This window comes from Phaenicophaeus curvirostris, chromosome 9 (genome assembly GCF_032191515.1).
Source record: "Phaenicophaeus curvirostris isolate KB17595 chromosome 9, BPBGC_Pcur_1.0, whole genome shotgun sequence".
In the NCBI taxonomy this organism is placed as follows: domain Eukaryota; kingdom Metazoa; phylum Chordata; class Aves; order Cuculiformes; family Cuculidae; genus Phaenicophaeus; species Phaenicophaeus curvirostris.
Window position 1 is genome coordinate 16,323,005 of NC_091400.1, and position 16,405 is coordinate 16,339,409.

At 37.5% G+C, this 16,405-nt stretch overlaps 1 protein-coding gene across 1 annotated transcript in view; it reads left to right on the forward strand.

The window, feature by feature from the left end:
- The window catches only part of HTR7 (5-hydroxytryptamine receptor 7), a 32,575-nt gene extending 27,159 nt beyond the window's left edge, over window positions 1-5,416 (forward strand). The window contains exon 3 of the mRNA XM_069864140.1: window positions 4,678-5,416. Coding sequence (XP_069720241.1) covers window positions 4,678-4,714 — 37 coding nt within the window. The 3' untranslated portion in view covers window positions 4,715-5,416. The remainder of the gene's footprint in view (window positions 1-4,677) is intronic.
- The last annotated feature ends 10,989 nt before the right edge of the window (window positions 5,417-16,405 follow it).

A 16,405-nucleotide genomic window follows, 5' to 3' on the forward strand; every position in this document is an offset into this window, starting at 1 on the left:
TCTGGTTTGCCTTTCTGGGGAAATGTAGTCAGTTATACTGGGTTCAGGGATGATCACTTAGTTGCACTATGCCTAAAGACTGGAAAAAATAAGGTAATACTGGGCAGCAATTTCAGAGTGATTATCACAGCCTGTGCCTGGAGCTGAGCAAACTAGGAAGCAGCTCTGCAGCTGCAGACAACACCTAGACCACCTCTTCATCCAGCACAAGGAGCCTCTTGGTCACAGTCTTCAGCTGCAGCCTGAGATCTTCAAGTGCTGCCAGAATTATCTAAGCGTCAACACATGGAGATCCATTCAGGCCTTTTTGATTAATACATCTCTTTGTTCACCTCGAAGGTGTATGTAAAGATCCTCAAGAGCAGCCACTAAGTGAGGCAGTTCCCTAAAATGAGGTTTAGTAATAGCTGTGCCAAAGATGCTTCCCTGAGCCCACCTTCCAGAGTCACAAATGCTTTTTAGCTAAGATAAACACCAGCTGTGGACAAAATAAAAGCCAAAGAGCAAAGCTCTGAAATGAGTACAAAAAAAACCCCCACAAACCAATGAACTCTTAGTAGTACCCTATCTGTAATTTATCCATAAAGGTAACACTAGCTCATACTGGACTCCAGGTCTGAGGATTTTGGATGAGACTCCTTTACTTGAAACAGTCTTTGCACAGCATGCCTCATGCCAATGTATGGGTTGTACTTTACTGTGAAGTCCCTGCATCTTTCTAGTGTCTTTATGCTCAGATGCACCATATTTACGTCATTTTCACTCAATAAACAGAGCATAAAGCAGCTTACAGCAAGGGCTGTGGATGAATAGACTCAGACCGAACAATTCTCCTCAGTGTAAGCTATGCCCTTAGAGCAGGATTTGAGATAATGGTTTTGTCAAGAGTTTAGTTTGGCTAGTTTTGCAGCCTTCCCTGCCTACCTTGCACCCTCTCATCTCTACTTCTTTCAGTTGAGTTAATTACCCAGAGTCCAATCAGTAATTGTTGCTCAGAAATTCTGAAGTGTCACATATGACTATTTCTTCATTGCCGTTCCTGCTGAGAACTGCCTTTGTAAATGCACTGCCAGCCTACTGTAAACCCCTCTCCCATTCAGCAGTAACATTTACTCTGCAATAGAACTAGGCAGGAACAATATGGAGCATTTCCTATAGTTATTTTCCTCCTTGTTCAAATAAAATTCAAGGTTTTGTTGCCACATCAATACATTACGAAAACCATACTCCCCTTGCTCACTCGGTACTGCTTTTTTGAGGGAAACTATCTGTGGTAGAAGCCTCATACCTAAAATTTTCTCCTAGCTCTCGCAGTCTACCAGCCTGTAGGTCTAAATACTGTAGCACAGTATTGCCACTTACCAAATTCTCTGAGAGACCTACTGGGTAATAACAGTAACAGCAGAGCAGTAAAATATGTGAATTTATGATAATATCTCATTATTATATCTATTGCTTTGCACTACAGTTTCATGAAAAGAAAAGCTATGTGTTTCATGCTTTGTTCAGATGCCTTACTAGCTAGTACCACATGCGGAAAGATACACTAAGCAGTGGGAAATAAACCTACTACAATATGACACAGAAAAGAGAATTATTTATCAAATTAATACTATAGGTAATGAAGATAGAGTCCATTCGTTCCACCCCTACTGCTTTATGGCAGCCTGTGCTCCAGACACTGTGGTCAGCGCAGGAGGACATTATTGAGGTAAGGTTTGGGATTGCTGACCAAGATGCTGTAGGTGCAGAACTAGAAGGTGTTTCGAAGCAATGCCTTTTATTCTGTTCCTTTCTCCTAGCTATCATCTTAGCTTTCCTTACAATTTTTCTTATCTTTCAGAAGAAACTGTGTAAAGTATAATATGCTCAGAAAATGTGCAAGATTAAAATCCTGTTCATGATTTGCTTAGAAATCAGTTTTTGTCTTTTAAAACAATGTTTCTTAGGCAGAGAACAGGGAGAAAATTCAGGGACATGGGTAATGGTCTTGAAATTTCAAAATTATTTATGTTGTGGAACAGAAGACACTCAGTCCTTCTTTCAGAGGGAGGAGGTAGGAATGATAAAGACTGGATTTCTAACTTTTTTATTTTTTTAAGAGCAGGGCTTAGGCAAATAACAATAATTAAAAAAAGAAATGGCCTAAGAACACTGCATTAGAAGAGCAATATTTACAATGTGCAAGGAATACAAACTTTTATCCATGTTTACTGATTTTTATCCCTTAGGTAGATTTTGCCACTAAGGAATGTGTTCAGTATGTAAGTGAGGTGAATTAATACTGTTTTCTATACTCAGTTTCTAAACATCTTACCAAGTAGGCCTGTCTTTCCCCACACTCCCTATTCTGGCATCCCTTTCAGCTGCCTGGCTGCATTGCCAAACTCCTCCTCATGTAGCCGTGTTTCCAATAATGCTGAATGGCTTTTACTCACAGAAAACTGCAAGATGCTCAAAAATCCCAGGTTTAGTTTTCTCTGCTGCAAGCAAAAAACTACCACAGAGATATTGTGTTTTCTTAAAGATATTAATACATGGTAACTCTAGGGGGATAATATTTCAATGATTTGTAACTTTCTGACTTTACTGATTGAAATTATTTCTGTTATTTGTCATCTTTCATATAAAACTAGTCAAGTTACTTCAGAAAAAAATGCAGAACAGACCATTGCACTTTTATATACCAACATACCAGACTGAACAAATATTTTGCTTCTAGTTTTCCACCTACTCAGTCAAAACCAACAATATTTCAATTAATTCAGTAGTTGTGTGGTCTTGCTAGTTCCATAAAATTGTGTTTAGAGTGTACTATTTTTGCTTTCTGAGGGAGAGGAGTCACTGCAGTATACTTGTTCAGCACTTACGGAAATTCTGTTTTTAAAGCACAGAAACACATAGCAGAATGCATCTGAATAAACTCACTAATGTCTCAGAAAACTTTGCATCTTTGAATAATCTAATCCGGATTTCTACAGATCTGTGATGAAGCAACTGAGATTCATCACTCAAAGCTACCATCGCGAAGATGGTTGCAAGGAAAAGATAAAATTTGGCAATTTAAATGTACAAACTTTCCAACAATAATTGTAGAAGCAAAACAACCCCACCCAATAATAGAAACAATGATAATATTTTTGTAATCTCAATGCTTAAACAGAAGAATGACAAAATACTACAGTTGCTTTACAGAATACGGAAATTAATACCTTAATCATACGTGTTTTCAAGCTGAGTAAGAGCTAACTATCCAAAATTTTGGAGACAGTTTTCCTTATATATTTAATTAATGGAGACTTGTACAAAGGAGTGCTGGAGGAAGTTGCTGTGATTTTGCAGTCTAGTAAAAAATATTATGTAATCTGTTTGCTGTAAGGAGGATGTAGACCTTTGGTATACTGACATACTATAAAGAATCTGTTCTAAGTACGTATTGCTTCTCCAAGCTAAGGGCATTAAAGAAGCCCAAATATTTCTTCTGCTAGAGAAGAAATAATAATGGGAACCAAACAAGGACAGAGAACTTGAAACTTTTGGATACTTCACTGAGGACAAGCATACAGCCTGTCTGTGCCTCCAGGATACTTAAAGCTTTTCTTAGCTTGTATTCAGTGGTTCTGACAAATCCATAAATAATACTTCTCTTTTCAAAGCTGTAGATACAGCAAGTGAAAATCATGATAAGGACCTTTAATTTGCAATTACCAAAAAGAGAATCAGACGTTCAATTAGACAGATAAAGTTAATGTTGTAGAATAGCCATTTTTAAATATCAATGTTCTCTTTCCAAAATAATCCCATCAGCCTAGAAAATAACAAAGATCATCGGCACCAAAATGGTTTGGAATTACAAAGATTAATAAAAGCAAACTTTTAGTCATACTAATGAAAGAACTCCTCGTCTTTTGTCCATGTATTTTATTTAAAGTTGTTCCTCCAATGAATGAAATACATGAACAGAAAATAACATTGCCTAAGGCAAATTATATAAAGTCTAGAATTTTATTCTGGCTTTAAATCAGGCTTACAATTAGCTAAAACATAACATTTTAAAGAATCCTTGCTTTCCTTTATATCTAATTTTGACCTAGGGTATGATTATCTGTTCAATTCTCAAAAGTTCCTACCTACCTGGCTTCCTTTAATTTGTATTAGTTTTTGTCAAGGTATATTTTCATGTAATAAAATATTTGAAAATATTGACAAGGCAAGTTCATGTATAAAAATGTCTGCTCCTGATACATTACTAAGGTGAATAATTCAATTAATTAATTCAGGAAGCAATAACAAGGAACAAAAGTACCTTGCTGCATGCTGTAGCCAGGCGGAACTGGAGTTGGGATACTTTGAAAGCCTGTCTTGTAATGTCACAGATATGTCTCTGCATTTCAGCGTGGTTATTAGAGAGGACTTTTTTTTCCCTTCACCAAACTTGAGAAGCAAAAATTTGCCCTAATTGTAAGTAGAGTGGTGGCATTGTAAGTAGGAAAGAACACAATGTCATTGGACGTAAGATATATATTCTGGGAAAAGATTTTTCAGTTATTATTTTTCTATAGATGATGTTATGAAATTGAGGAAAAAGCCTTCATTATTACTTGGGCTCCTTTCTCCCTCTCTTGCATGTTGCTCCCAGATGTTTCTCATCTAATTCATCCACTTTCTTAAAAACAGGAGAAGTTCTGATTTCTCCAGGGAAAAAGAGTCATGACCAAACGTGCTTCAAAGCAGCCAGAAAAGCCAAGACAGAATTGAAAGAAGAAGAATTGAGATGGCTTCTGAAGAACTGGATAGATTTATGAAATGTACTTCATCATCTTTTGATGTGAATGTGCTAAAAATACTCAATGAGATCAACACATTACATTAAATACATTTCTATTGGAAGTAGTCACATCTTGTTTGTTGTGGAGAAAAGTGCTTATACATACAAATGAAAATAGTTTTCTGACTGGGAAAGCCAAATCACTTCAGCAATAAGAGTTTGGCACACAGGGTAGGGAACAAATGCAACTAAAGCTCAAAGACAAAAGCACTGTACAGATTTCCACCATGTTAAACAATGTAGAAAAGCATTCATTTATATTTACCATGTTTGTGAATCATAACATTAGTGTTAATATTCAGGGATCATCAGTGAATGTGTTTTGTGGTACTACTAAAAGAAATTTTCACGCGAATGGTGGCTCTCTGGATGCTTGCAGGGCTTGTGTTACAGAGATGCTATGCACCTGAAATGGGATTGAGAAGGGCAACAATAAAAGAGTGTATTTTGTAAAAGCATTCTGTTGTACTAAGTAAATGTCTGTTTATTTGTTAACATACACATGGTTTATTCTCCCTAACCTTTTAAAAAGGCTCCCTTCAGATATGATATGACAAAATTAAGGGACAGAATTAGAACACACATGTATTACACTCACAGTTATTTTTTCAAATATTACTATTCTGTTTTAATGCAATTTTTTTTTGATCTGCTAATTCATTTAAAAAAACCACAATTTCTCTCTCATTTTAACTGAAATATCTACAAACGGTTGGAGAGTTTCCATAGCACTTTGCTTTTTTTCTTACTGACTGGCCAAACTAGACTGAGAATTACAATATTTGTTATTTTTTTAAGCGTGTTTAAGAAGCGTTATGTCTGCCAATGTTTGGTTATAATTAAAATAAACCCCTTTCACTTGACAAAAATTAAATAGGGGAGTGTTAATGACCATTTGTCCCAGGGAAAATCAATTCAAGAGATCATTCTGTAAATATGCCTTTGAATAGTTTCTTAATAAGCTTAGCATATTCGTTCCTCCTGAGAGTTTCCAAACTATATGTGGCTATACAATCCACAATACAGGAGGATATACCATTCCTAAAGGCTGTCTTCTTTAAAGGTACATATCAATGAGCACTTGCCTTATTTCTGTAACCATCTGATTTGTGAGTCTAGTCCCCTACTTGCAGTTTAACCAAAATGCTGCTGGCTACATATTCCTTTACAGCTTTTGTTTCCTTTGCTTAAATTAATACACAAGTTCACAATAGTTGTCTAAACAAGAAGCCAGGCATACCAACACAGGCCAATTAATTACTTATCAGTAAGAGAAATATAGACTGCAATTCAGTCCATGTTAAGTCTGTGTAAACCTAGGACAGAGAGCCTAACCCATCTTCTGTTCAATACCCTGAAATCATAAGCTCACTCTTTTAGTTACATAAGAGAGCACTGGAGTAACATATTTTCATTCTACAAGGTCAGCAAGACTGTTTTCAGTACTTCACTTACAGAGCTGATCAGTGCGAACTCCATATTTGAAACAAAATTAGTCTTATAATTTGTTTTGTTTCCCAAAGGGAATGACACAGCAATGCTTTTTACTTGCTTAGCCTTAAGTTTTTAACAGGAAATGGGACAGTTATCGTCAATGGCCAATTGACAAGTTATGATTGAATTACATGAAAATATATTCAGAGAAACTCAGCAGCAGTCAGATTACACTGGCAAATAATATTATAACTGGACCTAATGAGAAAAGGATACAATAGATCCATAAATATAATAGTAAAAAAAAGAAAAAAGGCTGTTTCTTTTTTAAAACACCAAAACCTTAAAATAAAGAGCAGGGAAAATACTTTGAAACTAATTTTTGAGCTTTATGATCTCACTTGCCTGTTCATTTCACTAAGTCAATGAAACTGTAAAGATGTTCTTGATAATTTTAATAAATAAAAGTGAATTTTAATTAATAATTTCAGTCAGCTGGGACTTTTAATCTGCTAAAGTCACCAGAGGACTGAGCTGGAACTGTCTGCACTAAGATATATATTTTCCCTTGATGAGATCTAGTAAAATATAAAGACAATTAACGTAAGAGAATATTTCCCATGAACAGCTTACCAAGAAATACAAATATGAGGAAATTAAGCTCATCAAGTTGTAAGGGGCCTGTGCTGAAAATGTTGAGTGTCTTTAGCTGTATTATAAGTCTTGTTTGTGAAAAAAAAGAATTGCTGCGACTTGATTGGCAAATTATTCAAATGTATACAACAGAGTAATTTAACAGAAGAGGTTTCTTCTGTATTAGGTATTGAGTTATATTATGCTTTTAAAATGTATAAGCCCAGGGGGATATTAAAATCTTAAATAGTATTTACAAGGTATTTACTTTTATACAATAACATAAGTAGTCTACTGAATACTAATCCCTTTGTTGTGCTTTCTTTGAACTAGTGCTATGGAAAATAGAGTATCCATTTGCTTAAGTAATTTTAATTTAGATTCACAGAATACATCTCATCTACAAAAATACAACTGATATTTTTTCAGTTTAACTCATTTAAAATTCTTATTGTATCAAAAATAATGTTAGATATCTACACTCATTGAATAGCACTGAACTGAAAGAACGAGATGAGAAAATTCAATGATTCTCCTGATGAAAGGGTGGTTCACTCTGTTAAGCACAAGCACTGCTACAAAGAACCCTGCTGAGCAGGTCGAGATTGATCCCTCCTAAGAAAAACTGATTTCATCTATTTGAGCCTTTTAAGGGAAGGGCAAGTGGTCCAAAATTTTCAGTTGTATTTCAGTCAAGGAAAGGTTGCTCAGACCAGAAAGGATATTTTCTCAAATGTCTTGAATGACATCATCTAAGTATGGATTTAGATTTAATTCTAGTCCTATTTAATGAAGTCATGTAGCATATTGTCTAGGAATGTCCTCTGGCATTAGTCTTGTAGACCTTTATAATACATACTTGGCATATATATGCCTCCGATGGCCTACTCAATGCACAGAGATTATTCATCCTGGGACATCCCCAGAAAACAATATTCAGACATTCTGGAATACATTTTGTTTATGCAGTTGGAGGTATTTAAAAGACGGGTGGATGAGGTGCTCAGGGGTGTGGCTTACTGGTTGATAGGAATGGTTGGACACAATGATCCTGGAGGTATTTTCCATCCTGGTGATCCTGATTCTGTGAACTGTTTTCTTCCTTTTTTCCACTCATGTATCAGTGCTTATTTCTTTAGCTAACATCTTCTCTTATAGTTGACTACCAATCTAAATTCTTTTGTTAAAAATACCATCTGAGTTCACTCAAATAAACAAAGATGATTTTTAGCTGACACAGCAACATATGATCATTTTTTTCCTTTTTTTTCAGGGTACCATAGAAAAGATTTTTAGAATATAGAGTATTTTGAAACTGCTCTCAAAAAAATTAATTTTATGTGTAACTATTCGAGTTGTTCTGAACAAACTGCATCCCTTATGATTTCAATTACCCTATTCAGAAAAGATTAAAGACACAAACAGCAACACAAACCATGATGAGAGATCACATTGGAGAAAAAACAGTGAAAGATGTGTTGGAGACAGTAAACACAGTCCTCCAGAACAAATGGAAACCAAACAAGCAGTTTATACCTGCGTTCTCAGTCTAGGGTTACTTCCCAGTGCCTGAATCCAGACGTACATCCATGGTTTGTTTGTTTTCTCCCCAACACTGTTCCCTCTGGTGTGTCCATGGGGAGGGGAGCAGGAGGCATGGGCACTGAGGAAGATGGGACATAGACCAACACATCTGCTGTGGTCAGCTCTGGAGCACACCACAGGGCACACCTGCCTCCCCAAAGCACAAGCTGCTGAGGAACAAGAGCTCAGTGAGGCCTACAGACCCAAAGTCATGTCGTCAACTTTTTTGCACGGCATGCCAGGTCACAGTTAACTCTCTCTTCCTGGAGAAACATCCTCTGTGAAAGGTCTCATCCAGCTCCCTCTAGGGAGGTCACTGGTGGGAATGGAGCAGAGCCAAAAAGCCTCACCTCCAGTTCCCATCTTTCTGAGTCTAGAGGTCATGTCACTGAATAGAGAGGAATCTTTGTGCTATCCCAGGTCTTAATTTATTCTTACCAAGCTGGACATCTATTAACCATTACTTAATTTTTAGCAAGAATATGAAGCCTTTCTAAAATGATCGTTTGTTGTAGCCTTAGGTTGATCTATGAAGTAGGAAAAGCCAAGAACTTCTCTGCTGCTCTAGGTGTTTTACATATGCCCATTCTATGTTCGTTAGTTTGACGCTTACTGCTCCTATTCTGCCAGCAGAATGTTGATTTGATTTTCACTCCTGCTATGACAATGGCACAGGTATAATAGCACTATGAATGGTGCAGTAGATTTACAATTGAGTAAAATATGACTTCTGAGAAGTAATTACTGGTAAGAAATTAAATTTTAATAACGACTTACAACTGGGTAGCAATTGGCTAAATATAATTCATGTATTCATTAACATGACTTATAGATGAATCACTGGAGGTAAATGCCCAGCTTATCTCTCATCTAAAACATTATGGAGATCAAGATACTGAGAGTTATCAGTTTCTTGAAAAGGGCAGCAAGGGAAGAAGAAAGTAAAGAGAAAAACCACTAAAACCTTCTACACAGGGAAAGTTTTCTTTCAAATTTGAGTGCGATAACAAAGTGAAACTAAACTCGAGTCTTGCCACACATATGACAAATAAATAGTAATTTTTGAACAGGGAAACAGTACATCTAATTAAAAAGCAGGTTAAAGGAGAAGTTTTGTGGAATTGAATAAAATATTTCTTAAATTGTGATCCAATAATACTCCACCTAGCTGCCACTGCAGCAGGGACATCTAGACAACCACCTCTCTGTTGTGAGCTGTGAAAGAACATTCACTGGCTGTGAAAGAACATTTTTTAGTTTGTTAAATTATCACATAGAGGAGGCTGCAAATAGATTGAATTTTCTCCATTTCTATGAATTGGCCTAGCTAATTAGCTGGTTAAACAGTACAGCAGGTTACAAAATGCATATCTAGAAGAAATATAACCTATATGATCTCCCGAAAGGTAGTTCTCTTTATCTGCTATAGTTCCATACACACAACTCTCACAGTATCTTTTTCCATTTAGGCATCAAACCCTTATCTGCAACTTGCAGTCTGTAGAGCCTGAACTGTGATTTAGTGTACAAAGTGATAGAAAAGACTGACTAGTCTTTTCTTCACAGAGAAAGATTAAGCCTCTATTTGAGAAAATGGTTGTGAGATTTCTTGGGATACAAACTCATACAGGTATCTCTGTCCTCCAACTGACATTTGATAAATATTTCCATCTTTTTTATTTGTAGTACAGAATTGTAGTTGTTAGTTACCAGAGGTTTTGAAAGAAACTGGAGCACATCAACCTTCTGTGGACTAAAGTGGAAACAAATAGCTATGTCTTTTGTTGGTGCCATGCAAATACATCTGCTGTTTGTCTAATTTAACACCATGAGGACTGATGAAGCAAGCTTGTTGTTTACTAGAAGATATAGGTTTTATTTTCTCTCATAAAAAATGCTAACCAGAGCACACTTTTTTTTCATTATGATTTTTTTTTCCCCAACATGAATGTCTCAAGGTGATGGGCCTGTGATTGATAAAACATGCTGTGGGTTCATAATCGAGTCTGAGTGTGCAAACTCCCTGCATCCCTATATGCTGTACACTATGTTAGCAGCCATTAGGAAATTCTAGTTTATGCCAGCTATGAAAGGTCACAAAGGACCAAACTACAGAAAAGTTTATCCTTCTACACTTCCTTTGATCTCCCATGATGATAAGCACACACAAAAAAAATACTTTCAGGAGCTAACTTTCTCTTTAAAGGGATCCTAAAAATTGGCAGTTAAAGCAATTTTTACAGTTGTGCCATAAATACAGTTAAACAGGAATTCTTAAACTGCCTTCTTACTTAATAATTAAACCAACAAGCAAAAAAACTTGGATTAGAAGATTAATTTTAGTCTTTGCATTTGTATTTTCTGCTATCTTTCAAAAGGAGAAATTAAGTCTCACGAAGTAAAAATTATTCACATGTATATAGTCACAGATAAAGGTAACCTTTACTTCAAACTTGATACTATAATCAAAAGGATGATGTTCAAAGCACATGTATTCTGAATATTAAATTTTAAGTTTTGTAACAGGATAGTGATGTTTCTAATTAAGGATTAACATATCTCAGCTACAGTTTAAAGTTATTTTAACAAGTGTTATATGCCAAACTTTTAGAATGGAAATAGATGAAAAATACCATTTTATAATTGATCTGTTACGTAACACAAAAAAAGAAGGGTTATAACTGTTTCGCACTTCAAAACTTAACTGATTTATTGACCTACAGTAATAGAATCAGTAGTTAATGAGCTGACTTTATGGTTTCCTGGTCCCTCTTCATTGTTTCAGAACTCACTGGTAACAATTAATTGCGTAATTTATCCTGGTTTTAAACTGAATTAAACTGAGAACACTCAAAACAGGCCATCTCATCCGAGATCATGTTTACAAAAGGCTGGCCAGACAGTTAAAAACACTGTGATGCCAGATTTGTAGTCTGAGACTTCAACTAATTCAGTAATATGACCCTCTGTAATGCAAAGTATCAGTAAACATACACCACAGGCTGTCAGTGATAAAATTGTAATTTCTTGAATTTTAAAGGAGTGTTTTTACCCAATACATGTTCTTATCTGACACTGTAGGTTTCAGACAAAAGATTCACTCCATAATCTTCTTTTGTTTCAAGCATTGTTTAGGACAGAACAGTATCAGGAAAAGTTGTTAATAGCCTGTTGAGGGTGACCGACTACCTTACAACTACCATAAATGAAAACTTCATTGATACAAAAAAGCACACATTTATAGCAGCAGGGAAAACACAGAATTTGTACATAAATCAGAAGAACTCAGAAAACTGGGAGATAAATCAAATACTATCTCAGTATTCTCTACTGTTATAGATAGTAAATCACAGAGCCATATAGATAGGTACAACTATGTTCTAGAGGATTCTGCACTGCTGGAATAAAAAAGGGTATTTTGGCCTTACACTTAAGCTTTCTAACTTATATCAGCAGTAAAGCAGAATCTTCAATATATGCATGAAATTATGTCATAAGCTAATTCGAAGTATGACATCAAACTCAACTTTCTACAGGCTACTTAATTATTCCGTATGGGAATGAATGGCATTCCGGAAAAAAAAAAGTATGAAAGGGATTAGTTTGTTAGTTAACACATGCATTTGTTGTTTTCTTAATTCTTCTGTGGTTTATATCACATTACTAAACTATTTTTCAATAAAGGATAATTATTTGTTACTGAAGGTGCAGGAAGTAATATTAATAACTAGTACTTCAATTTCTAGTCAGCATAGATAATTTAACATCTACAGGTTGATTACCACCCCTCTTCTATCTCAAAACATAATTACTAAGTCTTTTTCCTTGCAGATATAAAGACCTGTCTTCCATCAAAACCGTGATTACATCAGTTGCTTTTCTAGCACAGTATCACAGAATAAAATCCTTGTTCACCTTTTCTGGTACGGAGCTTGTTTGGCTGTTGGTACTTCAGCTTAGCACATTCTTGGACTTTTTGTGCTGATAAACCCAGATTCAAACTGCACCATTAGCCCAAATTTAATGCCTCCTGATTGGCTAGATTTGCAGGAGGAGTCAGATGAGGAAAAGCAGGTAAAGACAAAGGTTGCAAACAATAAATACACCAAGTAGTTTGTAGAAAAGTTTTTTGTTATGAGGGTTTGGGTGAATTCAAACAGGTTCATTGTCAAGATACTCACAATATACAACACTGAACAATTAAAACTCAAAAATGACATTCCTGTGCAAGGCGTGTAATAGTAGCACAACAGAGCCATGCCAATGTGCTCTCCCTGCGCAGCTTCAGCCTCCTCCCCAGCCAGGCTGAGAAGCATTTTGTTGCTTCTTAGTTATTGCATGTAGCTACTCAGGGCTTGTATGTAGATAGAGCAAAACAGACCTGCTGGATTCCTTAACTCTGAAGGACTGTTGAAAAATAAGCAATGCTTGGAGTAAGATGGGGCAAGAGAATGTAGCATAAGCTGAATATCAAATTCACTTTTTTAATTCAGTTAATGACATAGATTACAAGGTGTAATACATCCTTGAACGAGAATGCTATAGGGCCCCACACATACGTACGCTACAGCTTGTACCTTAAGTGCCATATATGACTGATAATGAGATAAAGTAAGCGAAGCTTGAAATTAATAAATGTGTACATAAGGGTATAACTCATGATGGAAGCAAGCAAACAAATGCAGGCTGAACTAAAAAGAGACCAGACACAAAAAGATGAACATGATAGGATCATATGGTGAAACCAGAATGGCAAAATTAGTGATATAAAAGATATGAAGATTGATGCAGAGTACCAGGAACCTGTCGATTTAGAGGTGAGACAAGAACTAAAATAAAATTTTAGCCCTTTCCAAGGACTCTGTGTCCACTTAAGAAGGAATAGCTCTAATGTTCCTTTAAAGTCTAGATAAGAAGTCTAGTGCTAGAAAAGTCATCATGCTGTGCCCTGGGCAGAGGGTGAACTGCTGGCCTTTAAACTGGAGCAAGTTTATCTTATGGCCTAAGCAACAGTATCACAGAACCACCAAACAGCCCAGTTTGCATCCTAGGGGAAGAGTAGAGAACTGGCAAGGAGGAGGGAAAGAATTTTTAGTGTGACTGAGGAAAATAATTGGAGGAAGAACAAAGCTGTTAATCTTCATTAATTCACTTTTCATCAATTTGTACTTCTGATTTTCTACCTGGATAAGACTAATTATATAAGGTATCAGCTTCTATTTTCCATAACTCAGAGTCTTCAGCATACTAAGTAGACATCTGAGGGCACACTCTCCTACACAATTGACAATTTTCTCCAACTATACTTCTGGGCATAGTATTTTACCCACTCCAGATTCAAACTGTTGACAAAGTCTGACCTGGCCAGGAAACTCTCAATGTTCCTTAAAAAATAGAGTTATATTCCTTGTGCAACCAACTGGTAATCAGGATTTGTACGGAAATAAACTACAATATCCATATATTCTTGTTACAGACAGCCCAACCTGTAAAATTATAGCATTTGCAATGTAATATAGCAAGTATATTCAGTATTATGCTATGAACGCATATTTAATCTTGTAAACATGAGTAATGAACATTTCTAGCTAGCTTTTGGCTACTCCTAGTACTCCTAGGATTCATGTATAAAATGTGATCCACTACATAGTTTGGACATGCTTTTTACACGAAGTAGCTTACCTTAGAGACCTCGGGCCTTTGCAGAAAGGCAGACTTCAAAAGTTGCCACTGAACTTTCAAAACAAAGCTCATTTATAGGATTCACAGTGCAACGTCCTTTGCAATATACTAAACTGTGAAATAAAAGCTAATGTATCAGTTTTCCTTAACATTCAGAACTTGTCTTTCTAAAATGTGAACTAAATAAATGTGTATCTCCAGAACAGAAATACAGGATGCTTTAACAAACAACACTTGTAAATGGAAGTTCTGCTAAGTGGAAACGTTTATAGCTCAGAGCTCAAATATGAGGAATTTTTTTCTTCATCGGCCATACTATTTCTGTCACTCCTGCAGTCCTCAGGAGCGACTAATGGAACTGGCCCTGACATTTTTCTCATTTGTTCTGTGTGTCTTCGTTGTTACCAGCTCATTTACAATCAGGAGTCAAAGGCAGCAATGAAGCGAATAAGCTCAGTCAGAGCACAATGCTGGCTGCAATTTTATTCCCAGAGACTGTGGTGAACACCAATAATCAGATGTTCTTGTGCACAGGAACAAAAAAGGAGGCCATAAATTTACGTTAGAAATGATAAAAATGCTATTTTAAGCTGAGTTTAGAGAACCATTTACAGGAATAGGCTCAAGCAATCATTCTGTATGCGAGACAACTGCAGAAATGCTAATCTGTAACAATACTGCACATCAAAAATCAAGTCTTTCAAAACAATCCTAAATCATATATTTTGTTCTCTTTTCTATGACTTCTGTCTGCATTGTGAATTCACCTGAAATCTTAGAAGTTCTGTCCATTTCTCTACACTCCCTTTGGCTGCCAGAGAACCTCCAGCTAATGCTGGTTAGCAGGTGATTGTCACTGTTGCACCTTGAGTTGGCAGCCTATATAGTTTAGCATCCATAAGATGAGAAAATAGGAATACGTTTACACCAAAGCAAGTCAAGGAAATGAACGGCTATTCCAGAAGCAGACAGCACAGCCTGCTTTGAATTCCAGGTTCACTGTTTTATAACAGTAATCATAGAATCATAGAATAACCAGGTTGGAAGAGACCCACTGGATCATCGAGTCCAACCATTCCTATCAAACACTAAACCATGCCCCTTAACACCTCATCCACCCGTGCCTTAAACACCTCCAGGGAAGGTGACTCAACCACCTCCCTGGGCAGCCTGTTCCAGTGCCCAATGACCCTTTCTGTGAAAAATTTTTTCCTAAGGTCCAGCCTAAACCTCCCCTGGTGGAGCTTGAGGCCATTCCCTCTTGTCCTGTCCCCTGTCACCTGGGAGAAGAGGCCATCACCCTCCTCTCTACAACCTCCTTTCAGGTAGTTGTAGAGAGCAATGAAGTCTCCCCTCAGCCTCCTCTTCTCCAGGCTAAACAACCCCAGCTCTCTCAGCCGCTCCTCATAAGACCTGTTCTCCAGCCCTGGCATCAGCTTTGTTGCTCTTCTCTGGACTCGCTCCAGAGCCTCAACATCCTTCTTGTGGTGAGGGGCCCAGAACCGAACACAGGATTCAAGGAGTGGTCTCACCAGTGCCGAGTACAGAGGGAGAATAACCTCCCTGGACCTGCTGGTCACACCGTTTCTGATACAAGCCAAGATGCCATTGGCCTTCTTGGCCACCTGGGCACACTGCTGGCTCATCTTCAGTGGGCTGTCAACCAACACCCCCAGGTCCCTCTCCTCCAGGCAGCTTTCAAGACAGACTTCTCCTAGTCTGCAGCACCGCACAGGGTTGTTGTGCCCCAAGTGCAGGACCCGGCATTTGGCCTTGTTAAACCTCATGCCAGTGGACTCAGCCCAGCGGTCCAGCCTGTTCAGATCCCTTTGCAGAGCCTCCCGACCCTCCAACAGATCAACACTTCCACCCAGCTTAGTGTCGTCTGCAAACTTGCTAAGGGGGCTCTCAATGCCTTCATCCAGGTCATTGATAAAGACATTGAACAGGGCTGGACCCGGCACTGAGCCCTGGGGAACCCCACTTGTCACTGGCCTCCAGCTGGATTTCACACCATTTCCCACCACTCTCTGGGCCCGGCCATCCAACCAGTTTTCCACCCAGGAGAGTGTGCGCCTGTCCAGGCCAGAGGCTGACAGTTTCTCAAGCAGAATGCTGTGAGAAACTGTGTCAAAGGCTTTGCTGAAGTCCAGGAAGACCACAGCCACAGCCTTTCCCTCATCCAGCAGCCGAGTCACTTTGTCATAGAAGGCAATCAGGTTAGTTTGGCAAGACCTGCCTTTT